At 40.7% G+C, this 27,875-nt stretch overlaps 2 protein-coding genes and 1 long non-coding RNA gene across 3 annotated transcripts in view; 1 reads left to right on the top strand and 2 right to left on the bottom strand.

Moving 5' to 3' along the window:
- The window catches only part of LOC119116546, a 32,777-nt gene extending 14,695 nt beyond the window's left edge, over positions 1–18,082 (bottom strand). The window contains exons 1-2 of the long non-coding RNA XR_005096290.1: positions 17,608–18,082; positions 7,337–7,419 (exon numbers count right to left, since the gene is read on the bottom strand). This is a non-coding gene — a long non-coding RNA (uncharacterized LOC119116546). The remainder of the gene's footprint in view (positions 1–7,336; positions 7,420–17,607) is intronic.
- On the top strand, positions 10,938–16,204 carry spry2 (sprouty RTK signaling antagonist 2). Its single transcript, XM_037241984.1, has 2 exons — positions 10,938–11,252; positions 12,349–16,204. The coding sequence occupies exon 2, from the start codon at positions 12,397–12,399 to the stop codon at positions 13,276–13,278; it is 882 nt and encodes a 293-aa protein (XP_037097879.1). The 5' UTR covers positions 10,938–11,252; positions 12,349–12,396; the 3' UTR covers positions 13,279–16,204.
- A 3,205-nt stretch (positions 18,083–21,287) lies between the features above and the next one.
- ndfip2 (Nedd4 family interacting protein 2) lies at positions 21,288–26,845 on the bottom strand. Its single transcript, XM_037276914.1, has 8 exons — positions 26,618–26,845; positions 25,480–25,663; positions 25,218–25,348; positions 25,044–25,131; positions 24,235–24,359; positions 24,104–24,170; positions 23,905–24,009; positions 21,288–22,830 (listed from the first exon to the last, which is right to left on the bottom strand). Exons 1-7 carry the CDS (start codon positions 26,642–26,644, stop codon positions 23,906–23,908), a joined length of 726 nt encoding a protein of 241 aa, XP_037132809.1. The 5' UTR covers positions 26,645–26,845; the 3' UTR covers positions 21,288–22,830; position 23,905.
- Between the last annotated feature and the right edge of the window lie 1,030 nt (positions 26,846–27,875).

Here is a 27,875-nt window from a genome sequence, read left to right as displayed (position 1 = left end):
TGAAAATATCCTAGAATCTCTCTTAGCATTAAAAGATTCGTTTTTAAATGTAAAGAAATGTGCTGACAAGTACATGCCAGTGCAACTGTTGGTACTGTCATCCCTGTTGCTAATTAAAGACAATCTGAGCCAATTAAATGCATGAAAAAGGTCATGTTTGTTTGTACATAGTCTTGACTAAAGTTATTAAGGACTTCAACACTTCAATTACTGCAGCCCTAGTTTATTCAGCGCCCTTGACGAGATTCCATTTTTTTAGCATTGCCTTTAATTTATAAGATAACATCACACAACAAAATGAAAATGGATCATTTTCTGAATTTGACTGTACCATTAATGCCAAACAAATTATGCAAGTGACTTGTTGTGTGACACCTAATTAGACCAATTGCCTAATTAAACCAAAAAGGGCTACAACTTGGCCTCTTTTCTGCAATTTTCACTATTCTTTTTTCCTTTTTTTCTTATTTTCCTCTCCAAGTGCTCTAGATAGTTTTTGTCATTTTTAAAAGTTTAGAAAGTTCTCTGGAGTCATGTGTACAACCCGTCCCCAACCCCGATAACAGCAATTATTCAGAGAAGAGTATTTGGTAATACCATTTTTTTGTGATTGGGCATTTCTTTAAATTCTGATCTACGTTAACTGTTCCATGTTCAGGATTAGTTTTCAAGTTTCCCCACTTGTAAGAGATTACTGTCATATTATATTGTTAAATTCTACCCAGTCAAAGTCACGTAAAACATGGAAGAGGCTCCCCAACAGAGGCACAAGGCATGGGTGTAATGAAATGATGCCATTATTAGGTTGCAATATAATGAAAATCCTTTGCACTAATGGAAATGTTGATGATTAATGGTCTCAGAGGGAGAGCCTGTGTTAGTTTTGCACTGGAATTCAGATGGGATTGCAAAGATTTTCGTGACTTAAATAGCGTCTTGCTGCAGGGGGGTTACCATAGCAAAGTAAAATCGTTCTCTCATTGTGGATCATTTTTACGTGATAATTGATACATGATGTGACATATGTGTTATGTGATGTGCAAGAGTGGAATGTTTTCTCAACAATTGAAAGAATGTATTGAAATGTATATAGTGTTGGTTTCGACTTGCCTCTGTATCTGTATGTAAAGATGGGAATTGAGTCGAAAATCAAATCACATACTATAGACACTTTTACAGTGTGCATCCCTAGCACAATATGCATTTGGCAGCTTCCTGATATAGTAGCAAAATGCCGACACTATTGTCTTCTACGTTGTTGTGAAAAGAAAATGGTATTTGCAACTCCTTATTGAGACTAAGTAAAATAGATCTTGGTGTATGCTTATATTGTTGGATAGAGTCTTATCTTAAAGCCTCTTTAACAGATTAAGTTTATTACCTTATTTTAAAAGTGCCTGCAGCATGAAAACGACTGGAAGATTTCATGCGATATTAAATTCTTGGGATACTAAATGAAATACATTTTTCTTAGATGCTCTGTTTTGTCACATGGCGTTATGATGTGAACAATCTGTTTTATATGGTGTTAGATGTTTTATTGTACAGTAAAACCTTAAAAGGAAAATGTCTCAACTTGGACGGTTTACAATTATAAAATGCATAATAAGGAAAAAAAAGACGTATATAGGTCACACTGGAGTACAAGTCGCATTTTTGGTGGAAATGTATTTGATAAAATCCAACAAGAACAGACATGCCATCTTGAAAGGCAATTTGAAATAAAAATAGAATAGAGGTAACAACAGGCTGAATAATTGTACGGAATGCTAACGTTACATGACACAAAAACAACGAACAGAGAACATGCCTGACGTAACAAATTAAAAGTTATTCAGATAACTATAGCATAAATAACAAGCTAACAAGTTTACCAAACCATCCGCGTCACTCTAAATCATAAATCCAATGAAATATCCATCCTCTGTGTCACTTTTAAACAACGCTAACTTCGGAGGGAGAAGATGTGACGCTTCCTCTTCTACGTCGCTTACGTCAGATTCATCGTCAGTTGCAGTTCCAATTATTCCGCAGGCCTAGAGCGCCCTTATGCGGTTTAGTGTGAAAATAACATGTGAAATTATATAATAATGTGTTAATAATTTCACACATAAGTCACCCCTGAGTATAAGTTGCACCCGCGGCCAAACTATGAAAAACACTGTGCCTTATAGTCCGGAAAATACGGTGCAATTATTCAACTTTAAATGTGGTAAATACTGTAAGTCGTGTCAGAGGGAAGCAGAACAAGAGTTGGCCTGTACTTGAACCGGCTGACTATATGCTATGTCAATCACATTGTTTCTAACAACATTACACTTTAATGAGCTTGAGCAATGAGGTGGACTTGAGCCAAGCAAAACTGTTGAACAAAGCGATTTGGGCATATTGTTTTCTGATGTCCCACGTCTCAGCTTAATTGCCCAATAATGCAATAGAAACTTGCTTTGTTCGTAAAAGGCCAAGTGTTTCCGCATAATGTCCGTCTGTCATTTCCCAAGCACAAATGCAACACCATTGTCTTCATTTCTCCACCAAGACTAGTGTTGGGATCTGTTTCGTCTGCAAATAAACCAGCTGCTGTGCCTGAGAACCAACGAAATATCTTCACGAGGTTTGCAAGTAGTGAGAAAGGAGACAGTGAATTGCAACCAAAGAGATAAAGATGTATTGTGTGTGTGAGAGAGAGAGAAAGAGAGAGAGAGGGAGAGAGACAGACAGACAGACAGACAGACAGACAGACAGACAGACAGACAGACAGACAGACAGACAGAGAGACAGACAGAGAGACAGACAGAGAGAGAGAGACAAACAGAGAGTGGGGGGACAGAGAGAATGAGACAGACAGAAACAGAGAGAGAGAGAACGACAGACAAAAAGAGAGCGAGAAACAGACAGAGAGAGAGAGAGAGAGAGAGAGAGAGAGAGAGAGAGAGAGAGAGAGAGAGAGAGAGAGAGAGGGGACTACTGCAGCATAAAAAGCCAATTTTCTAAACCTTTGAAACCCCCTCCTGCTTGGGAACAATTGCTGTCGATAGGGAGACCGTTATGACTAAACACGCCGGTGCCTGACAGTGAAGATAAACTTTGGAGAGAGAGCAGACAGTGTGCCGTGTTTGTTGCAGATTATGATAGCGGCTTCACTGGAGCTGGTCATTGCCTGCAGTAACAATGCAGAGAATCAGAGGCAATGAAACAATCCACAGCAGAATTTATTAGCCAGCAGACGCCAGTTATCAGCCAATGTCAAGCGTAGTTATCCAAGAAGAAAAATTACATAAACATCTCAGAATGTCTGGGGGAAAATATCTGCAGCAGACAAATACCTTGCGACCTCTGGTATTCAGAAACTCGGCATTCATGTCTGCATGCTTCTGCTAACATATGAGAGGCTTACATCAATCTGGCACCTGGGTTTAACCCAATTTGAGTTAAAAATGAATCAATTTAACTTGTTTCGCCCAAAACAAACAATTTTATTGTATAAACAATTGGATTGGGTTTTTTTGCAATCCAATCCTGACCCTACTTCCTGGGTTGGTCCAATATTTAAATCAGCAGTTTTAAGCGTGTACATAAATCATTTAGGCTCCCAAAGCAATGATTGTTTTTTTTAATGCCTACTCTCACTAGATCACTACTCTAGATGTGATCAGATACATTTACGTGATGTTAAAATCACAGTTTTTGGTTTCCTCTAACTTTCTTGTCAAATTTGACGATGATGACTGAAGCTATTTAGACTTGGTACTTTTACTGGCTTAGGTGTAGCCAATTGTCTTCGCTATATTAGCACAAATACAGTACCGTTCTGTCTGTCTAGTAAGCAGATGCATCAAACATATTAACCTTGACTTTGCCTCAGACAATACATGCCAATAATTGTAGGTAGATTGATGTAGAAGATAATGATGATATATGGTGAGAGGCAAGAGACCCCGAGAGACCTTTGTCTTTTTATACGCGTTTCATCTTTTGCAAGCTCAATACTTTCCACAAACCTAGACTCAGGGAAAAAAAAAAGGTTGTGTAAGAGGCACTTGTTGAGAGGTTTAAACTCCACGCACCATTTCTACTTCCACTAAGCAGATGAGGAGTCAGTGGCTTTGCCCAAGAGAAAATAAATATTATCCACTCCCAACCTCTCCTCCCAAATTCAGTACTTTTATTATTTCCTGGCAGCAGAATAAGCGCACAAGCATTCACAGATTTCACCTCTACTCTGATAAAGGTTATCTTGGCAATTTAGTTTCGGTGATATCGCATTATGGAGAGAGTTATGAGGCGGAAATCAAATTTTCTTCGTACAGACTTGCAGGAGAGGAGATGAAAGCTGTATGAGACTGCACAGTAATGATATGGTTGAGGCTTGTTCAGACTGTGTGTGTGGAGTGTGCGTGAATTCCATTTCGCGCAAGTTCACTGCCAGCACGAGCTATTTCACTATAGTGCATTTTCAAAATTGCCTCAACCCACTGCAAGCTGATGTTGCACATGGGAAATTGCATAGAGGTTTACAAATAAGTCTCAGGACTGCTAATTGGGCTTTGCAGACACATGCCAATAGTTTAGGACAGACAGCTTGTTTTTGGACTCAAATTCATCAGGAAGAAAGAAAAAAAAAATAGGCAGTTGTGTGTTATCTATTTATTTATGGACGTGTTTTTCTTACAAATATTTGCTAATATTACAGCTTAACTACTGCGTTAGCCTAGGTTAATGATCAGTGGTGGGTGCTCATTTTTTCCCGGCTCACATGAACAATGTGTTTATTTATTCATGTATATTCCATCCTCGTTCCTTTTCAAGAAAAGAGTCGCCAATCATAAATGGCGTTGAACCACAAGTTACTCTTAATGAGATTGTTTTTTTTATTGTTTTAGTAATTTATTTGGGCTTTGCACCCTTTGCAAATATGTCTCAAATTATAAAGGTTTTCTGGTTATTTGGGCAAACAGGTTCAGAAATAACACATTCACTATAAATAAAAAGATCGTTAAAGCAAATGTAATGGAACTTTAAATGTTTTCCACTTCATTTGTACATGTTTTGTTTCCTGCCTCAGTCTGTCACCTCCAGCAGATTGTTTGTGTTTGCACATTCTGGACCGCAGCCATGTCCATCCATCCATTTTCTGCACCGCTTAGTCCCCACGGGGGTCGCGGGTGTGCTGGAGCCTATCCCAGCCGTCATCGGGCAGTAGGCGGGGGACACCCTGAACCGGTTGCCAGCCAATCGCAGGGCACACAGAGACAAACAACCATTCGCACTCGCACTCACACCTAAGGACAATTTGGAGTGCTCAATCGGCCTACCAAGCATGTTTTTGGGATGTGGGAGGAAACCGGAGTGCCCGGAGAAAACCCACGTGGGCCGGGGAGAACATGCAAACTCCACACAGGGAGGGCCGGAGGTGGAATCGAACCCGCACCCTCCTAACTGTGAGGCGGACGTGCTACCCAGTGCCCTGCCGAGCCGCTGCCGCAGCAATGTTTTTATTTCAATTCATTAAAGAAAAAGACAATTCAAATTTCTCTTGTGCTTGAGATAGTAAGGTGACAGCAGCACCTGGATACTAGTGTGAATGATTATGGGTGAAAATGCCGATATGCCGGAGGGTAACAGGTCACAGCAACCTTTGTTTTGATTGTGGGGAAGAAAAGAACTATGAACTTATCATTTTTTGAAAAGTTAGTTAATACATTTTCAATAATGAACTATGAATTGAACTCGTTCATTTTAAAAGTTGTGAACTGAACTAGTTCATGTAGAAAATTAACATTAACATTTATTGTTAACAGGCTTTCATATACAATGATAGTGTAGAAATTGAGAATAGCACTATTCTATGAAGGCAGCAGAGTGGGATATCTTAATAGATTTTTAAAATGCCAAAGACTTACTGTAGTCCTTGACCTTAGCCACAATACGGTACAAGTTATTTCGACCGACAAACTGATAACCTCCTGCCAGAAATAATTAATCTTGTGGTTAATACCTCCTTTCAAACTCGGATTCTCCTATCTACATTATTTTTTGCTTAACAGGGATATTGTTCGTAAGGACAGTTGAGGGGATCATTTGGGCGGGGGGGTTTAATCACAGAAAGGAGCTCATGTGGGGTGGTCAATGAACAAGAAGCAAGGTACGTCTGACAAGTGCACGGATCAGAGAGACCAGAAGATAGATGGATAACAAATGAGGAAGAATAACTAAATCCATTTGTATGCCATCCCTGCCTTTAATCCAAAACATAACAGTCTTGTCTTCAAACAAAGTTAACCAACAAGATGAGACGTAACTCATTTGATCATATTTCAATTGGATTTCCCTGAGCACCAACAATGAAACAATATTGAAAGGCACTAGAGCCAAATTAAATCATTTTCACCAAATGCGCTCATTTGAATATGAAGCGCACAATAATTAATTAATTGTCATTTAGCGGCAGCGGTCACCCCTATGAATAGCCACGTTCTCTCCACTCAGACAAAAGAGAGGCCTGGATCAGGCTCACTCAGTACCCGTATCACGACTTGCAGCGCATTAGCAACTATTATGTGGCTCCCTTCTCCTCTCTGGTTCTGCCCCAGCAGAGCGAGTCACTGAGTGCTGCGTGCTTTCCTTTTGGTGCAAGGCAGAGGCTGCCATGAAAAGAGTGCAGCTCATGTTCAAAGCTGTGAACTCCATAGGGTCGCACAATTCGTTTTAGTATGATTCGTTTTACAGGCATAAATTTGACACATTGTATAGCCGTTTATCGGTACCGATGGGTTGTGAAGAAGGTGCACTTTCATTACAGTATGTTATACGTAATACTAATGTGGTGATTTTGACATTATTCCCTCACGAAACTAAGGACTGATTAGAATTTTCCGCTTGTGTTTTTGGCTTGCCAGACTTCTGCTCAGAACAATGCGTCCATCATGTCTGACTCATCGTTCTGACGTTCAGGATTTGAATCTCTGTACCGGCCTCTTTGTTTGGAGATTGCATGTTTGCTCTGGGGACTTGCACCCAAGCATGCGTGGGTGGTTTATTGAAGACTAGTGTACTGCACAATCTCCATAGGTGTGAATACCTGTGTGTCTTGATGCTCTCTGAGAATTGAGGGCAGCTGGAGTCGGCTTTAGCTCACTTACGACCCTAATGAGTCTAATGGATGGATTGATGATGGCAGTGAATGGACGCACACCTTATGATTATAATGAATTGTTGCCAAATAACTTAATTGCACATTCAGCATCTTCTTTCAAACTTTTCCCTATTTGGGGTCACTGTTATTGATGCATACAAGTTGTAATTAAATCAGATAGAAGAAAGAACTTGAATTTACCTGTTTGTTCAAATCCAGGGCATTGGCATTGGCATTCAAGCAATAATCATTCCGTCAGTTTGAATATTGGTGCAGTGGAAAACCTGTAGTCAGTTAGGAGAGAAAGGGGGAAATAAATTATGTAACTCGGCAGATGACATTTGATGATTAGATGCAATTAAATTGAAGGTGCCAAATAACAGAACATCATTTATAAATAGTTCTTCCTCAAGGTGTTTGAAGATTCTGCCTTCCGTGGAGGATTTTGCAGTGTGGCTGTGGGAATCTTTGTCAACTGAGTGTGAGGTCAGAGGTGGAGGGTGTTGGATTCCAGGGTCTGGCTCCCATTCTCTGTTCGTGAGGTTTCAATCATTTGACATGAGGGCTCTGTGCAGTCCAGTCTTCAAGGACATTGCAGAAAGAGGCCTTTTTGCAAGATGACCGACCTCTCTGTGGAACAGGTCAACTGCCAAGGATGAGAAGAAAGCTCCAGAATTGTTGCTTGTCAATGGGTGATTTACAAAAGTGTTTATGAATACACGCACGGAAGCGAAGCTTTCACGAGTCCTGCTTTATTCGATCGTCTTCGGGCTCCAGCTTGTAACCCAGCAACAGCGCTTTCAAGGTTTAATAGCACTGCCTGCCTGCAGTCACAACCAAGCGGCTCCAACCAACCAAGCGGTTCCAGCCACGACCGAGCATTTCCATTTCCTGCCACCATGTGGAGCGGACAAATAAAGATCCATCTAATTCTTCTTCTTCTTTATAATCTACTGCTATGGCGAAAATTCAAGGCTACACCTGACACCCACAGCACCTGCCTACGACTTAACAGGAGATCAAATAATCCATCGGAGTTCTCAACCTATCTGTCGTGTAATTTCCACCACATTCACCTGTATCTTTAAGTAAGTTGACCCGAAAATGGTTACAGCATGAAAGGGAACAGATGACAGCGGTGAATTCACACTCAGTACCCACAGGAACATCTCAGGCGACGCAGCAACAGCATGTGAGTCAGTGAGAGATGACACGATGCACTGTGATTTGGTGTCCTCTTTTTGACCACAGAGATGCAGTTACTCTCCTTAAGTAGCAGGGGTCTTCTTCTTCATGTCAATTTGATCTCTTTTTTTTTTATTATTTCTTTTGTGTGTGCGTGCGTGCGTGCTGGGGTCGTCTTCTTAGCTCAGCAAAGGTTTTCTTGATCTGAACATTGTCACAGAAAAACATTAATTACAGGTCGTTAAGGCCTCACTGATGGCAACACTCAAATGGACCATGTTTATCTATCATTTCTTTTGATGGAGTACCGTAATTTTCGGACTATAAGTCGCGGTTTTTTTCATAGTTTGGGTGGGGGGGCGACTTATACTCAGGAGCGACTTGTATACATATATATGTTTTTTTTCACTTTTTTGGGCATTTTATGGCTGGTGCGACTTATACTCCGGTGCGACTTATAGTCCGAAAATTACGGTATATCCCTAGGTGTAACTTATGTCGGTGTTTAACAGGTTCAAAGTGAATTGTCACGTTTGAGAATTCTTTTTATGTCGTGGCCAAACGTCACCTAAAATGTGAAAACCCAATAAACAAAACTTGTATCCTTGAGTCTGGGAAGGACATTGCTGGGATTTGGCAGGGGAGCCCTCAAAACAAGAGAGAACAGCATCTGCTCCGGCAGATAACATTCAGCATTTACTGGTTCGGAAAGAAGCACCATGGAGACAAGCCACAAATGTATACTTTGCAGCATTATTGAATGCTTGGAACCAGACAGCAAATACCATCATTTCACAAGAGGGAAACATTAGAAAAGGCACCAGTGGTCCCTAGCGGCCAACTTTGGAATCACGGCTCTTGGAAATCAAAACAAAAATTTGAAGGGAGCAAACGCCTTGTCACATTTCTTGTATGTTGTCTGAAAAGAAACGCTTTTGATTGTCAGCCTTGAGAAAAAAACCACCTGCACTTTTTTCAGATTTTTCCATTGCTTTTCATGGACAGATCATGGACAGATTTTAGAAATGAATGTAATTTCAACAAAAATAGACATTTTTCCACACTTTTTCATTTGCACAGTGAACGCCGGAGTGGCACTGAGGTGCTCATTGTTTCTCCAGTTTGTAAACACACGCAGTCAAACACAAACAATACGGCACGAATACAAATGCTGCATGAATGCATGCTAATTCTCAAGTCTGCAATAATCATTGCCCTTCAGGATGGCGTCCAAAATACGATTTATGAAGCCTTTCTGTCTGTTTTTAACCAGCATCCTTTTACCAAATATTATTCTAATGTGGGCCAGCTGTAGGCCATAAAGAAGAAGGATAACAGGGAACAGTTGGCAATCGAGTGAAAAAATAGGGGGGGAAATAAAGAGAGATGCTGAGTGCTTCCTGATTCGATTCCAAATTAATTAAAGTCACCCTAGAAGTTGGTGAAAGTGACCTCAACCTGGAGTGTGATGCAATAACGGTTTTAATTACATAAAGTGAGCTGGATTGATCAATCAACTCGAGCTAAAACAAATCACATGGGGAATTGCATATTCTTAACTTTAATTTGGAGAACAATTATTTTGCGAGTGTGTGTTTTATTGTGACTATAACACATTGCAGGTTTATTTCATTCTCTATTTGAATTTTCTCTGACTTGACGTTGGAAGTTGTCTTGTTAAGGCTCATCCCCAAGAGAGCACTATTTCATGCCGATTCGCAGCTCTCGGGAAAGGGAGATATGTCGATTTACTAATTCATTATATTGACCGGTGAGACGTAGGTGAGTGCCATCCTGGCACATTACCTGGGAATTTCGGCTACTCCTTTAAAAGGGCGTATTTGAATTTCTGGTGATAAATTTGCAAAAGGCACACTTTAACCTTGACAGGTGAGCTGAATAGAATGTTCACGCACTTGGAATATCAGTTGGATTTTATAGCACACAACAGCCATGCAACTATTTAGATTAGATAGGAATATACAGCATTTTGTCATTAGTATTGTGTCAAAAGAGGTCCGTCCACACACTAGTTGTATTAGCCGAGAGAGCGTAAATGGATATAGTCATTTAATCCTGTGTTTAAAAGGCCACATTGGCCTGTCAAAATTTTCGGATGTAGGCTATTTGTTGTGAACGAACATTATGTTTACAAGTTATGTATATGTATTTTCGCACACTTCATCCAAAGCTGATAAAGCGTTTTACAATTGAAAACTCAATTTATAGTGAATAAAATATAATAGCCAACAATGCAAGAGTACAAAATGCCCAGCACGATGCAAAATAAAAAATAAAAAATTTAACTAAAATATACTTTTAAGCAGATCCTTCCAATTGATGTTTCTTTTATTGCCGCTTAAGCGTATAAAATATGTGCTTAAAAAATCTCAACGTTGCGTTATGACGTAGCTAAAGTAGCTATAAGTTTATAACATGTTCAGGGTCAGCTGCACCCTGTTGCACCTTTGCCCTGACCAACGGGGTTCGGATTGATCCAACCGCCTGTGTGAATGAGTGTGAGCCGCCAGCCAATGACTGAGCACCGGATGCGAGATATCCGCTGGAACAACAGTCCCCCCCCCCCACACACACACGCACACACCGCCATAACCACCACCACTCTCCTCCCCCATCATATGACGCAATTTACAGCCCCATTCCAAAACCTCAGCTCTGGACAGCACGAGTTGGAAAGCAACTCACGAGGGAGCACAAAATACTTCTCAAAGCTTCTTGGATTTAACAGGCAAAACTTTTTGGAGCGGCTTTGTGACTTGCCCCTACTTTTTTTTACTCTTCCTAAAAACAAAGTGGAGTAGGTGCATAGCGCGCATGCGCCAAAGATGGGATAAACAGTCTTCTGTTTTGGTTGCTTTTATGGATAAACTTTCTTGAAAGCTGAAACTGAAAATAAAGTGTTGTAAACCCGGTAAGTCAGCATTTTCAATCTGGCTCTGAGTAAAAAAATAACATTAATGACTGAATTTGAATGTGAAATAAACAGGTCTCACACATATGTACACACAGCCATTACATTCTCTGCTTTCAACAGCAGCACGAACCTATCTCGACATGCATTGTTTGTTTTTGCATCTCACAACTTCTTGTTACATGTAGGCGTGTTCCTTAGAGGTCAGTAAGATGCACATTGCATTTGTTTTCTTCCTAATACAAACAAGAAAACCAAAGTTAGGCCAAAACACACACATACATGCACATTGCATCTATTTTCTTCCTCACACAAACAATAAAACCCAAGTTATGCCAAAACACATGCTCAGCGGTTGTATATGACCATGTATCGTAAATGAACAGTTATGCCATCTGTTTGCCAGGCATGTCAGTTGCTGCTGTGGCTGCATGCACACTGCACAGAAGAATGGTGGCAGTATGAAACCCCACCCCCATCCTCTTCCCTCATGAGTAAACTAACCAGTGGGGCTTTTTTGCACCCTCCTAATCTCTCTGCCCACAAAGTCACATTTAAGTTCACTTAATTACAGGACTTGATTATTTGCATGTGTCTGTTTAACGTTTGAGCATCCAAATAAGATCTATGTACCACGTTTTTACACCTTCTGTAGGGGTACCAACTCCTTTCAACAAAAGCTTGCGTTTTTTCTCCTTTTTTCCATGTGAAAATGGATTTGCAAGCCAATTAGCACTAGGAAGGCGAAAAGTGGAGCGTTATTAACCTGTTGGACTTTGGTGTGAAATATTGATCAAAACAAAAGCTGTACCTTTAATACAATGCACAAATGCAGAGTAACACGCAGTATGCAAACCAATCATGTATCCAATTAACAGATAACAGTTTTCTTAGAGGTTATTTATTGAAAGTGTGCACGCTCAAAACCTCCCTCTCATATTACAAAACATAACACAAAAAAGATATGGCACAGAGATTAAATCCAGTTTGACACATTGGCTTGTCTGAGTCACTTTTGCCCGCTTCGGCGTCTGTTATCATTTGCATGGCATCATTTGCATGCTTGGTAGGTATAAGCTGTCTGTCCCTCTTGCAGGATTTCAAATGCGTCCCATGTCAGCTCGAGTGGCCCTTCACTCCCGCGATGGATCCCAGAAATGCGACTTTCCACGACGGGGGAGGAGGACACCGCTTGCGGTCATCACAGGACGATGGGAGCCAGCAGCCGAGGCCTTTGCTAGCCCACGATGGCGTGCTGGCATTGGATCAGATGAGGATAATTGGGAGCCGCAATGAGTACACAGAAGGACCCACAAGGACTCCGGCCTCACAGAAGAGTGACCCAGTTAAGTCACAGTTTTCCGGCATTCATCAGGACACCCAGGACGAGAGGCCCAGTGATCTTCAGAACTTGCGTGCCAACCCAATGCCGTCGTCCGGGACGGAGGACTCTCAGAGTAGTGCGGGGAGCACTTGCTCGGGTCAGAGACTCCTCGACATCACGGGAAATGGTGATCGGATAGTCAGTGCCCAGCCCACATCTGCAGCGCTAATTTCAAGTGAAAAAACGTTAAATGAAGAGCCAAAGTTGTCTGTGGCTGAACCCGGCAGCGGTGGGTGTAAAAGGCACTCCAAGTGCCAGCGCTGCGGTCTGTGCCGGTGCGACGAATGCAGGCGCCCTCGCCCGATGCCCTACTGCGTGATGTGCGGCAGGCGTTGCGTATGTTCTGTGCAACACGCGGTGGAATACTGTACATGCGTGTGCTGTGTCAAGGGGCTGTTCTACCACTGTTCCACCGACGACGAAGACACGTGTGCCGACAAGCCCTTTTCCTGCACGCAGGCGCACTGCTGCATCCGTTGGACGGCCACATCACTTATGGCTGTGATCCTCCCGTGTCTCCTTTGCTACCTTCCAGCTCGAGGATGCGTCGCCGCGTGCCAGAGCTGCTATGACCGCGCTACGCGGCCCGGCTGTCAGTGCAAAAACCTAATCCACTTTGAGGCTGGGAGCAAGCCAACGTAGAACGTGTGTGTGTGAGTGTGACTATGTTTGCATGCAAAAATGAATTGCTTTCTAAATGCACTGGGTTTAATTGATCTACATCCTAACTATGATTATGTTTGGAAGATTTGGCTTTGGGGTGAAATTTCAGAATGGAAAAAGCACTCGAACCTTTTCAGGGGAACTTAATGTGACCTTTTTCGAACTTGAACAACTGTTGGGTACTTTTGCACAGGTTGGTGTTCTCTTACAAGGAGCTGGAAATTCACAACAATGGTTTGAGCCATAAAAAACATCAAATGACTACCACTCCTCGACATTTCTGTGACTCCCCCAGTCTCTCTGCTGCAAGCTTTTGATGGCACTCTAAGATCCGTCGCTACTTCCTACTGTGAACATCTTTTGCGTTTAACCAAAATAAGATATTTGCAAACATCTGCTTTTACTTTGAAAAAAAAAAAACATTAATCCTTCTTGTGTGATATCTCTGAACTGATGTTCAGTTGTTTTCAATCACTGAATAATATCAAATAAACAAAAATAATTGGCAGTAAGTAATTGGGGGAAAATATTTTTAACACACTTTAATGCAACTGACACTGGATCATATTATTCAATTTATCAATGGAATAATAGATTTCAAAATCTTGAAGAGTAAAGCATTGTGAATTTCCTTGTTAAGAGAAATGCAAGTTGTGCAAATGTACCGAAACAATCATTAGCTGGGCATATGCATTCCAAAATTCTGAGATAGATAATCATATTAAGTTCACCAATAATGTTTGTCTTGCATTTTAGGTCCATCCTGGAAATTTCACACAAAAGCTAAATATTGCCAACATTGTACAAATTTGTACTTTGCTGACAACATGAATGTGCTAAATATCAAAAACTAAATAATAATACTGAACTGAGTACAAATTGAAACATAATACAAAATGAATGATTCTGAAGTTTGATTAAATAGGTACAATATTGTGCTTGTTGTAGATGATTTTCACACTATTATTTACTATTTTTCCTTTGTGTTAAAGCTTATGTTTTGTAGAAGTTCTGCTACTCTTGAAACTTGTGTTTCCCTTCCATCTTTATATCTTATCTGTCCAAACACGGAGCCCACATGGCATCAACTGGTCCTCTTGTGAGTGTTACCATGGTGCTCATGCGCAGAAAGCAGGCACTATAAGAGATTTTTTTTTTCTAATCACATAATATAGACTTTTTTTAAAAATTTTGCACATAGTCAGATTCAGATGTTTATATGCATTCTAAAACATTGGTGTCCCTGTTTTTGCATGTAAACGTAGCGTGGGAGTGTGAATGAGTATGAAACTGACTGAAGCCGTTTTTGAGTCCTGGGGTTGAAGTGGGATGAGACGCTCTCCATGCCTTGAGCTACGGCCGGCACCGTGGGTGCATGGCAGCATTTTGAGTCGTACTTGAAAGGAACCAAAACAAGCGCTGCACTCTTCTGAAGGCATACAGCCTTGCCGAACTTGTTTTTTTACCTCTCCCAAGGTGGTTGTACAATTTCAACGATGTTTGTGTGAGGGGTGTGGCACAGCCCAAGGATGAACCAATTACATTTCGATGCAAGTTCGGATTGATTTTTTTCTTCTGGGTTTTTTTTGCTAACATTTGGCTTGAATTCCCATCATGAAGTGTATCGGTGACAAATACAAGGTCGGAGGGTTACCTATCAAAGTATATGATTTGGTGCTGATCCAACATGGATTTTGAGGGGGCTTGGTGGAGGAGGTCTGCACTCAAATCAGTGGTACTGTAGTTCTAAACTTTGTGGACTTAATTCTCAGAACTGAATTCTAACAACTAACTAGTATGTTTTCATTAGTGAGATGCTTTATTTTTGTATCATAGAATATTGCCAACTGTGACAAGTGCTTTTTACGTTCACTGCAATGTAGATTTCATCACTTCTCATTTCAGGTCATTTGCTTAAGAAGAGTTTGTACAATTGCACAGTGACCTATAAAAAAAATATTTTCTAATTTTAATATTTCTTAGTGTGAATTCAAAAACTATATATATTTATTTGATGGTTTACTATTTTATAGTGCAAAGTATTTATTTGTGTCAGTGCTGGAGACTAGCTGAGTGTCAGTGAAAAGGCAACTAAATTAACGTTTGAAATAAAAATAATCTTGATGTTTGACAGAGTCTGATTTTTATTTGATTGTTGTAACATAAAGTGTTTTTCAACTCTGCTGACAATCGGTGTCATCGGTTTTAATCAAAGGTTTGTTCTGGAATTCCTTTGTTTTGAATATCCCCTGCAGGCCAAACAAGAACATGACGCTTGTTGACAGCACACATTTGTGTTTGCAGCATTCAGTGTTTTGATTGACACTCAGAGGTGCAACTTGCTCTCACTTGTTTGCTATTCATCTGCAGCCTTTCTGATTGACAAGAGGGCTCTCGGGGGAGGGGTGGGGGAGTGTTACGTGATTATCAACTCTCACCTATTCTGCTTCATGATAGAAATGGCCCAAATCCCATTAGAGGCAGAAAAGGGGGACTTGTCCTTGTGTTTGGTCTTTATCTCGCCAACTGCAGGCCTCTCTGCAACCATTGTCACTTCAGTGAATGAAGATGGGGCTTATGTTAGGAACAAGGAGTGCAAAGGGTTAACAGCATCACTTTGAATAACAAAGACCGAACAGTTTTGCCCAGTTTTTAGTCGAACATGCATTCAACCTGTTTTGAATAACAGGAGAGGTTTACTTTGCTTCCCTAATGCTCCATGAAGCTACCTGCTGCTATTTAGGATTCAAGGAGGTGGTGCTAGTCTGATTGGGTTGTGGGACATCCCAGATGTAAAATATTTTTTTTTCCCATTATAAGCATATTTTAAAACAACATTCCAATTTAAGTACAAACTAAACACTTTCCGAATAGACAAAGTATATGTGATAATTTGAACACAAATCAGATACTGACATGCCGTATTGTTTTATTTTTGTTTTGTGATTTTTGTTATGTTTTGTACTACTGTAGTTTTGTTTTTAGGTTGGACTGCATTTCAACATGATGGCACAATGCCATTACATTACTTTTAGATTTATATTTTTGTTTTACCGATTGAGATTAACCACACTTCACACATGCATATTTTCTTGCTCCATAAAGAGTAAAAAAAAAAAAAAAAAAGCACATTTGCCTTGTGTGTGCAAAAATTAAAATGCGACTGCGTGAGCGCCCTTTGTTGGTTTTAGCTGCACCTTCCCCACCGTCTGTGGCAGCTGACGGACGTAGTAGCTTATTGAGCCTGCTCATCAGGGCTGAACACAGCATAGGAAGACAGGAAGGAAGCAAAGCTTTTCTTCATGGTGGCTTTTGTGTGTGTGATGACCGGGCTTTGGGCAATCAAACATCAGTGCTTGGAAGGAACTGCGTAACAGTGAGGGGAGTCGCCCGCCACCGTGTGAAAGCGCAGCTGTTCAAAGTTTATTCAGTTCAAGGTGAAACCAAATGACCTAAGGTCAATATGCACTGCATGCACGAAAGTACTGCAAGTACATCTGTCTTTTTTTTTTACCATTTTCATGAGCTGAACTCAAATTAAGACATTTTTTATAGTATGTACACAAATGGCCTACTTCTCTCACAATCACAAATCTTTCTAAAGCAAAGTTTAGATTTTTTAGTTTTTAACTTGCTGGAGCACAATGTGATGGTCATGGAAGAACGGCACAAGTGATGTAGTCTATACAAAGGAGATGTGTTAGATTGTCCATCCATGAATTTTCTGAACCATCAAAGGTCGCGGATATGCTGGAGCCTATCCCAACTGACTTTGGGCAGCAGGCGGGGGACACCAGTGAATGCCAGTGTGTTAGATTGTGTGAGGTAAAATGTGTTCACTCTCGATACCTGATCGGTTTTCTGCTGCCCGCTTTAACCACCCACAATACAGTGAAAATAAATGTAATTACATTTAAGAGTGGCCTTTTATTATGGGTAGCCTAGGCATGCCTGTGCAAAAAGAGATGCTGCACCACGTGATACAAATGGTCACACCAAGTTCTATGATTTGTTTTTTGGAGGGGGCTTTTGTTATAATGAGAAGCAGGATGGTGCAAGGCTGCTGAATAAGTCTAGCAGCTTCTACTTGCAGAAGTGGAGCTTAATGTGGAGAAAAAAGCAAGTACCCATAAAGACAATTGAATCATCATTTGGTGTATTTGTCCATACAGGTGGCCCATCGTGTATGGCAGACACCTCCATCGACAAACAGAATTACTCCCCATTCTCACACCATTCGAATTGTCATTTTTGCCCAGGAAATCCAAATAGTTTCTTTACGCAAACTTTGAATTCAACTGCACTCACCTGTTATTTGTTGGGCTTGTCGCGGTTGTCATTAAAAGTCCATTTTCAGCTATTCCTGGAGTCTGGTGGTTTTGTGGCAGCACGGCAATCCTGCTGGATTAAAACCCGGAAATGTATTTTTAGCGTGCAGAAACATTGATGCGGTTTCACTGTGTGCTTATGTAATTGATGACGCTTGCGCTCTGAACGTTCTAAGGAGACACATAAATGTTTCTCCTAATGATGTTACAACGTCCCAGCCTTATATTGATGTTCAAGCTTCAGGGATGGATAAGTGCCACAATAAAAGGTCATCTGGCAACAAGAAACAAATCAAGGTGGAAAGAGAGGGGCAGCAAGCTGAGTCTGGGTCCAAATATAAAACTGGAATCAGCCAAGGCCCTTCGTGTGGTCAAATGAATGGGTTTATTGTTATCACATGCAGACAGCGAGGAGGAACAATGTGGGCCTTGTGCACCTCCAACACCCCTATTCATTCTTATTTGCATGCATAGATGATAATGTGAGATCCTGTTATTCAACAATTTGAATATGTACATCATAAAAGCAAACAATGACCGATGCCGATGTGGAAGTTAGGAGATCTTGTCTATGCCAAAGCACCACAGTATGGCACACTCCCTTTATTGTATTGCCCTCTCACTATGACTGTATTTGCACTGTCTGGTTCACTAGTCCCACAAAATCTTCAGTTCAGGATCAGGCCTCTTCTGAATATAGACTTCAAAAATCATTAGCTCTACGGTAAATAGAATCTAATCACACAGATAATGAAACATGCTCTCAAAATGCTGGATTCAAGATGAGTCCATTACCAATCAATAATAATAATGCGGTTACCCTCATATACTGTACATTGGTGTGGTAGGTTGAGGGGGGCGTAACATTTAATATTTGTACTATTTATTCATGATTGTTTAATCCTGACCAGCATTTATGTTTTTGTCGTTATTCACATGCAATTCTGGCATCTCCGCATGCATTTCATGTGTTCCATGCACTTCCAGTGCAGTCTAGACTTCCACACGTAAGTCACAGACTCAATGAAGAGCAAGGCATCTCATTTGAAACCGGGAACTGGAAGTCTTCCACTCAATCAAATTTCAAAACCTATTTCCCAAGCTTACTGTCCATGTTTATTTTATTTCATCAGTTTGCCATCTGCTGGGAAATTTCAGGGCATTTGCCACTAGTATATAAGTGCTACTTATTCTTAATTTGTACCCTTGCTCCAAGATCCTCTCTTGGACCTCATAAGTGGAAAATTGGGTCTGGAAAATTAGGGAGGAGAAGGTTTATGGAGTGAAGTCCCTCCACCCTGCATAACTACCGTCTAAAAGATGCCCGTAATTAATATTTGAGGAAACGTCCAATTATTAATAGGGCCCTTAAGCAATGGCCCTGAAAGAATCCCAGTGTTCAGAGGTGGAGGAGAGGTAGCAGGGCTGTTTACTAAGAAAACAAGACAAAGTCGCTCTCCAGGAGATCCGCACCTCCACATGTCAAAGCTCTCCACACATGAAGGAGTTAAAGGGATTGCAGGTCTCTCCAGTAACCAGAGAGACCAGGCTTCATCTTAAAACGTCCTCAAGTGTGAAGTGGGGTGTACTGACATGAGTCAATATTTTACTTTTACTCAAAATGAGCATGAAAGCTGTTGTTGGATTGTTGATTGAAGAACCTGAACACGAATGCAACATTAACACTAATGAAAAATTATTCACTACTTCCTAGGGATGTTTAATCTCTAACTCTTTTTTTTCAGACAGATACAAGTATTCAACTTTTCAGTATTCACTGATACCAAGCAACTGATACCAATGATACCTTTGCTAAATCAGATTCCTATTAAAACGCTGACAAAGAATTATGAGGAAAGATTTATTTCTGGCAAAAGGTGGTCACTCTGCAATTCATCATTTAAATTCAAAATAAAAACAAACAAATAAATCTGTTCAGTAAAGTAATAATGAATTTGAATGTGGGATCTTCTGTTTAGTTGAACCTAAAGCTAATTTGACAGCCATTTAGTGGAAGGGCATGTAATTGCTCTGTCTATCTGTGCAAATTGTAATCAATAAATAATCATTATTGGACTAATTACGTGAAATTTGATCCTTTACTGCCCCACGCCCGATGGCAGTCATTGAGAATCACCAGAGTGAAAAAGATTATGACGTGAAGATAGGGCCCCCCCGTGGTTCAAAGAAACTATTACAGCCATTATACAATGATAGTCGCATTGGCTGACCAAATACTTAAACAGAAGAGTTAGAAAACACACATTGTATATTTGAATTCTAGAGATAGTTTCTCTTTCATTTAAAATTTCAGTAAACCAGACACAAACTGACATAGGAAAATAATTTCTTGTATTTGCATTTTTCTGACAAACTGATGGCGATCGTCATCATCCATCCAGCAATTTTCTCTGCGGTTGACATGGCAACCACTCTAGAGTATTGTCGAATTTGTCATAGTCTATATAAAGTCACCTTGAAAATGATAAGCGAAATGAAGTGGAAAATGGATGGATGGATGTGTACGTATGTAAAATCCTTCCCTATTTTTAGTGTTTTTGCGTAAAAGTACCCACTACCCAAACAATTTAACATTTATACAGTAGTTCCTTTCAAGTTTGTGACAAGGTTTATGTCAACTTTGGAGAAAGGGCCAAACTTTGACATGTTTTGACTCTCAAAGCCACCTAGTGAATCTTAAAGGAGCATTTAACAACATTACGACCTCCCCAATAATGAATTCAAAAGACAGTTCTTCTCTGACCATTAGGCCATCACCAGAGTGTGTCCCAAGTTTTATCTTGAACAGCGGATCAATGAGTGACTGATTTTGCTCTTCCCTCCCAAGCTATATGCAGCCTGATGAGATTGCATTTAATGGCCCGATGCCTGATGCACTGTGGTGTGAAGACATCTTTTAGTCATCTAGCTCAGAGCTAAAGGTAGGTGGTTCAGTGAGCCTACAGCACCGTGGTTCAGTCCTGTTGTAATTTCAACATCAATAAAGCCACAGAAGGAAAGCATCACATATCAATGATGCAATGTAGCATTACTGATCCTCTGAAGAGCAAAAACATTAAGATTTATATCCACAGCGATGAAACTGGGGCTTAAGATAAAATGCGCACTCAATCGATATTGTAGAAACCCTTTCAGAGTACCAGTAATGTCCTCTCATCAAAGTCACTCAAGTTAAACTGTCACATTTAAAGTTAAGAAGATGCTTTCAAGGAGGCGTAAAAGAACCCATTTATGTCAAGCTAACAGAGGAGGTTTGAAGCTCACTTTTTTTTTTTTGCTGAATAATGATGTTATTTGAAGGATGGCTTTCTGAGTCATTATTCTACTCTAGACAGTAATATTGAGTACAATTTATAACTACTAAACATTCAGTCCACCTCAGTCAAAAAGATGGGAAAGGGTCCAGCTCACCTGTGACTATAAGCGGTACAGAAAATGAATAGTTCTGCTGACATTTGGTGCATATTGAAGATTTTTCTTCATACAATCAACAATGGCAATACCTGCACCTCATTGTCTGTCAATGAGAAAAAAACAGATGAACACAGGACAGAACATTTTCCTATCATAAATGTTAGCGATGAGATGTTTTCTGTGCTATGGATATAAAATGTCCCAAACGACAACCAAAGATCAACATATTTGTACGTCTTCAAACTTTATTGGCATTTTCCAATACATCAATTAATTCCAGTTACAATAAAGGATGTTACATGAGCTAAAGCAACAACAAATTGACTGTCATTTTGTATCATTTTTTTCTTTGTACTGGTTGAAGGCTTTGTAAATAAATTGTGGATTCCTGATATCCCTGCTAATCATTCAAGCACAAAAATCATGCAACAAATTTGAATATTGCTGAAAAAGACTAAGGGGGAAAAGGCGATTAAGAAAAGATTTGGCAATACTACAGTCACAGTTCAGATGACGAAAGAAAAGAATCAGTGTGAAAAGTAAAAAGTGCTTAAGAAAACTGAAAAACAAAACAGCAGTATTTTTCACATGATTAAGATTTCAAGTTGAAAAACATGGAAAGCCGGCTTAATTTTTAAACCGCTCCACCACCACATCGAGTTAAGCAGACGCATATTCTACTGTACAGAAGTTCAAAGTGCAAATATGAATTGGTATTAAGCTGGTATTTACATTTCATTTTCAGGTTGACGTTTACTTTGTCCAATCAGGCTCAGGTCTTCTTGTCACTTGTACTAAATCCGCTGAACAATGGCATCTGTTTTACTCGTACAAATTTGCCAATATTAGGTGTCCACGTCATTCAGGGTGTTCCCATCGCCACAAATCACTTCCATGTAAAGAACGGACGTTCATATAAACATTTGTGTTAAATGCATGCCAAGTTGGCAAGTCACATTTTTAGTTGTATTGCCAAACTCGTTAAATTGTTAAACAATCGTTACCATAACTTCATAATCCACAACAATTACTGCGGGTAACTCAAAATAACTACATTGCATAGGACTTATGAAACTTGCTTTCTGGCCATGGCTTACTTGTCCTCCTAGAGCACAATGTGACTCAGAAGCTTTCTTTTCCACCCCTTTCTTCACTGCTCGATGATCACTCACAAACACAGCCGATGGTCAGATATTTTTCTTTTCACTGTCAAAAGGACAGCAGTGAGAGTAGCCCTCGTCCAGTATTATCATCTGGCTGGTGCTGCATAGGGCAGGAATAAAATCCTGAAGTTCATACCGTTGACCATTTGGCTCAAACATACTATTTTGTTCACCTAAGAATAAAAGGATTAGTTTCTAATTACACTGGCTGCGGACAGAAATCTCCTTAATGTTCAGCCCTCAATGGTGAGCCACCATAGGATATGTAACCTGATCCTACATGCATTTATAAATTGCTTAAATTGATCAAAGTAAAAGTGACTTAAAGTTTTTATAAGGATGTAGGCAGTCCCACCGGAGGTGACAGTGCAACATCCTGGATGGAGTAAGACTTGATCAAAATCGTTCATTGGCTGCCTGGCACAACTCACTCACATGGAGAAAATTAAATTTTATTTACTATGCATTCAACTATGTCTATATCCCTGCATTTATTTTGCTGCCCTTCTTCCTCTTCACTTCAGCGATGGCCTGGCAGATCATTCGAGGATGGATGGTGGTTGTTGGGCATCTCAATGAAATGGAATGGCGATGGGGCAGAAGCCCTGCAGAGAATCACAAAAGGAGTCAGGGTCCACAGCAGCAGTCAGACCAGGGATGGGCAACTGGCGCTCCACAGAGGAACATGTTCATTAGGGATTGGGGGTGAGGGGTTGCAACCCACCCACACTTTTGCAGACGATGCTCATTTATGGTTCATTAGAGTTTTGTGAACAATTTCCTGACATCCCCCAAAAAAAACTACAACTTGAGTAGGCCTATGTGCCGTGTTTCCGCACTGACAGTTGTTGCGTTGGAGACTTTCGGCAACACTTTTCCAGCAACAGATTATTAATACCCATCGTTCCTGATATAAAATCAAACATTTGTGTCATGACTCTTTTATGTCATGACTCAGCTAAACAGCTGAAAAAAATCTCAAGTCAGTTCTCCAAGCCTCTGCTCCCGTTTACTTCAGTCCCAGTATTGTTACGTGGATGTGTTGTAGTTCTCGGGATGATCATCTTTTCCTGCATTTGGTTTTCTTCTTCACACAGTCCACGGGTACACGTGGTATGTTCCCGAAGCTGATTGGCTGACGCGAGGCGTAGCTTGCCTCTCAGCTTTTTTTGCCTTGCGCGTCCCACGCCTCGAACGCACCGCTCTGCAGTCACACGTGTTAACTCACTGACTGACTGTGATTGAACCGCATCCCCAGAAACGCGGGAAACAAATACGGTGTGAACGCAGCATTAGAAACTTGTGCAGCTCACATTGAACAGGCTTTTAAAGAGTCATCAGAGTTAGGGTGGAGTATGCATGTTCTCCCCGTGCCTGTGTGGGTTTCTTCTGGGTACTCTGATTTCCTCCCGCATCTCAAAAACATGCATGACTACCTACTGCCCAAAGTCAGCTGGGATAGGTTCTAGCACACCCACAACCCTCATGTGGATAAGCAGTACACATAATGGACAGATAGATAAATAATTCATCACATCAGCTGGAGCATATGTTCATATGTAAAATGGTATTTTTGTCATGTACTGTTTCTGGTTCATAAGTGCGTGGTCCGATGTAATGCCCTTCATCACAAAAGTTACCTCTTCCTGAGTTAGACTAATAAGATGTTGCTTTTTTACCTTAATATAAGAAGAAGAGACGTGTTCTGTGTGAGGAGGCCATGTTGTCCGTCATGTTGCGAACTTTTAGATAGTTGACAAAACCTCTGAATAACAGCAAGACACCTGCAAAAAAAGATTGCCAGAAGCCCTTGAAAATTAGGATAGGTGTGACTGGTTGGTTTTAGTAAACCATCCAAGTTGAATTGTCATAGCTTACCAAGCAAAAGGAAGATCCACCACAGCCAGTACTGACCATTAAAGTAGCCAGTGAAGTAGTCAGAGAACTGGAAAAGAATACAGTATTGAATGAATAGACCACATCAAATTGAGGGCAACATCATCACATACCCTGACAATGAGAATCCACTTGATGAGGGAGAGGCCAAAGCCAGAAATGGCACCGTAGCGCCCTGCAATGGTGTTGGTCAAACAGAAGGACAAACAAAAGCCAATCCAGTTGAACAGAAAGGCCACTAGAGGGAGACAAACACAAAAGGATGAGGTTGATTGTAACCTTGCTTGCAAGTTGAATTCTTGCAGTATTATGACCTCACAAAACCCTGAGAATCCATCTTGTTCTAAGCCCATTGTTTTTCTCTCTGGCAGTGCAGACCAATCACAAAGCAACAGTGAGTTGAGGGCCAGGTATGTGGCTGTGACAAAATCAAGTGACGCCAGGGAAATGAATGCATGCATGCTCGCAGAGTCACCGGTTTCCTTTTCAAAAAGAACAGCAGCGAGATGCGCTTTGTTCATTTTCAACTGGTAAGGACGATATAATCCGTTGTTGTGATTGGTCAAAACAAAGGTTTGGTAGGCATGCACAAGATGTAGCATCGCCCAATCAGATATTTGTACCGCCACTCAATTGAATCACAGGCGCAATCATCACAAAGTGGCAGTCAAGTGGCCACGACGACCATTTATCTCTATTTTTCAACACCAACATGTGCAATAATAACTGACCCAGATGATACCGTTGGCCCCAATGCAATGTAAGATTTTACTACATGTAAGCCATTTGGAACCGAAAATAATCCAGTAGTTAGAACAAATCAATGTGTCTGCTGATTATATTAATACGTAAATGAATCACAAGGGGAATTATCATTTGCATTGGAATTCTGAACTCAACACAGCTCCAGTGTTTTACTTACTGAAAAAGGCCAGCATGAAGATTCCATCATTCCCAACTCGCAGTTGTTCAGCATCACTGAAATCATCTCTGGGAAGAAATTCATCCTCCTTATGTGGACAAATGTACAAATGATTTTGAGAAAAAGCAAAGAAACATTGGTGGAAAGAAAACAAGCAGTAAAATGGATTCGTACCCGTGACATCACCTCCGCAGCAGAAGCTGCCATGGCGGCAGCTTTTGCTTTTTCTGCTTCATCGTATGTGGGCAACGAAGTGGCCACGCTATAAGGTGGCGGCACGGGGAAGTCAGTTTGGAAACTAGTCTCTGTCGTGAATAAGTTGAGAAAACAGTTTAATGAACAGAGGGCATACGGTGGCGACATAATCACAGAAACCAGGACTCATTCCGAAGGGATTTCAAAAACAATCAACTAATGTGTTACATACAGTACAAACCTTGTACTGCTGCAGTTGCACCCAATTCAATACAGGCATAAGGTGGTGGCGACGCATCTGCCCCCTCATTTTCTGCAGGTGAAGGTAGCACGCTGCTTTGTGTCTGGCTTTGGTCCTGCGACGGTCCAGCCTGGGGGGTGGCACAGGGCTGTAACTCACTGCCGGAGTCCTCCTCGTTATGCAGCTGAAAGAGAAGACAGGACAAGTCCTTGAGAACACCATCCAATCCACAAAGGGTGTCTTTGAGCCTGGCACCATTTTATACTGGTAGGAACCAAGGCAATATTACTCGATAAATCGATTGACTAATCGACAGGCTAATAGCCACAAGGATTAAAATCGATAATAAATGGCAGCTGGTCAAATTGCATAACAGATTCTCAGCGTCATCATGAGCCTCCTTCTGGGTCCAAACAACGTGGCTCGGCCTTTGTTGACAGCACTTGGAATGTTGTTAGTTACCCGAATATTGTCAGTCACTTAAATGTTGTACAGAGGCTAACATCAACCGGAGTCAAATTCCCTGTTTGGCATGTACAAACTTGGTCAATAAAGCTGATTCTGATGATATAAAGAAACAAGTCTCCGACGAACAGTACTGGGCACCGAAACTTGTGAAGGAAATGCTAAAAATAGTCCCAAATAATGCTAGCAGGGAACGCAACTAAACAAAAATGTGGAAAAGTACAAGTTTGGGAAAACATCAGGGGAGCCAATGTAGCTGAGCATGAGCTCACGTCATAGAAGGTCGTAGCACCCACGGTTAGATCAGGGCTTTCCATTGCATTTTTTGTCCGAACGCCGTCCAAGCCATCCAATTATGGCGGCGGCCCAACCCAAACAAGATGAACGGCGTTTTTCGTCAAGAACCACAACATACTAATGACGCGAAGTAACAACTATTTATCGGATCCGTTTGCTAAGGCTAGCCTAACATATGCGGAAGTATTCACTCGTTATAAACACGCGCAACGAAATTCAAGAAACCTACTTTTCAAAACACCGTCAAAAAGAGCGGAGAACGTAACGAACATAATATAACGCGTTCTAATTAAATGGCAGAATACGGTGACAAGGCCCTGTTGTTTGGTTGTGTTTGGTTAGGTAGGCCAAATAGCATACCATTCTCAATACTCACCACTTGGTATCGGCTTGTTGGGTCCATTTTGAAAAACTTCGACTGGCGAACAAGCCAGTCAAGAAAGCAGAGAATTTCTTCCCGTTGACCCAAATAGAATTGCCTTGTCTAACAAACACCTAAAGTAAAACCGACAGCGTAAAAATGGCCGCAGTTTACAGATCACTTGCTTCGTTGTTGCTAAAAATGTCGACGAGCGTCATCGTGTTTGTTCAAAATCTAACATTTCCGTCATGTTATTTCAAAATAAAAGACGTGACGCAAATGTTTTCGACTCGTTTTAAAGGCTTGTAATTAAACATTTATATCTAGAATACGGGTTGAAATACATTTTACATGTTTTTTTCTTGTGTGTAAAATAGCTTTAATCAAATTGAGCTACATTAATGTATTTTATTTTGCATTCCGCAAGATGCTGTTCCGATATCAGATTGTCCGTCTCTTTCCAGACCCTGATGTGTGTGTGTGTGTGTGTGGGGGGGGGGGGGGGGGGGGGGGGTGTTCCACACTTCTGTAGAAAACTTTAATGTCCAGCAGAGGGCAGAATCTGTTAGATTATAATTTGAAGAACCTTCTGATACTTCAAAGGGTTTCTAAAAGAATTTAACACATTTATAAATGATAATGATTGGAACCATATATTGTACAAAAAAAGTTTTCCCTTGAAGAGGTTGTTGATACTGATCTAACCCACCATGATGTTCAAAACACAAGGGTGTACAGAAGCTGACTGTTTTAATAAATTTCCCACAAGGAGCCTACAATATTCATTTGCGATTTGAACATGCTTGTGTGATTCTTTGCCAACAAACAGCTGTACTGCCTCTTGTGCATGTGATTTCTTTTGACTTGGGTGCAATGATGTGGTTTAGTCAATCATATAAATGTTCTCTCCAGGGACAGAGGAAGCTGTGCAACCCCGCATGCGGAAAGATGCTGTCATGTTCGTTTCAACATAACGTTAATCATGTCGGTATGTGGTTGCTGATCTGACGATACAGTATGCAAGATCATCATTCCTGATTCTTTTTGTACAATTGTACAGAGCAAACTGATTTCTAGGGCACGCATGGAGGGTCAAATAAAGACCGCAAACAACACTCAGTTTTAATGTTTAATGATTGCTTCTGAAAGAAAAGCTAATAATCTGGCAGGAAAAAGGACTGGTTTAATGCCAGTACAAAATAAATGACTTATAATGAAACAGAAGAAGGAGGAGTTAACTGGGATTACATTTTGAGCTTTGCTGCTCCAAAGA

Source organism: Syngnathus acus, chromosome 2 (assembly GCF_901709675.1).
Source record: "Syngnathus acus chromosome 2, fSynAcu1.2, whole genome shotgun sequence".
In the NCBI taxonomy this organism is placed as follows: Eukaryota; Metazoa; Chordata; class Actinopteri; order Syngnathiformes; family Syngnathidae; genus Syngnathus; species Syngnathus acus.
The sequence above is the reverse complement of the archived record's forward strand: the minus strand, read 5'-3'. Positions and strand labels throughout refer to the sequence as shown.

Excerpts from the sequence above, each read along its gene's own strand:
- ndfip2 (XM_037276914.1), bottom strand. The coding sequence starts at position 26,644 with ATGGACCCAACAAGCCGATACCAAGTG. Across the intron at positions 25,349-25,479 it reads TGCAACTGCAGCAGTACAAG|AGACTAGTTTCCAAACTGAC; the intron begins GTTTGTACTGTA and ends TATTCACGACAG. Across the intron at positions 24,360-25,043 it reads CTTCATGCTGGCCTTTTTCA|TGGCCTTTCTGTTCAACTGG; the intron begins GTAAGTAAAACA and ends GTCTCCCTCTAG.
- spry2 (XM_037241984.1), top strand. The coding sequence starts at position 12,397 with ATGGATCCCAGAAATGCGACTTTCCACGACGGGGGAGGAGGACACCGC.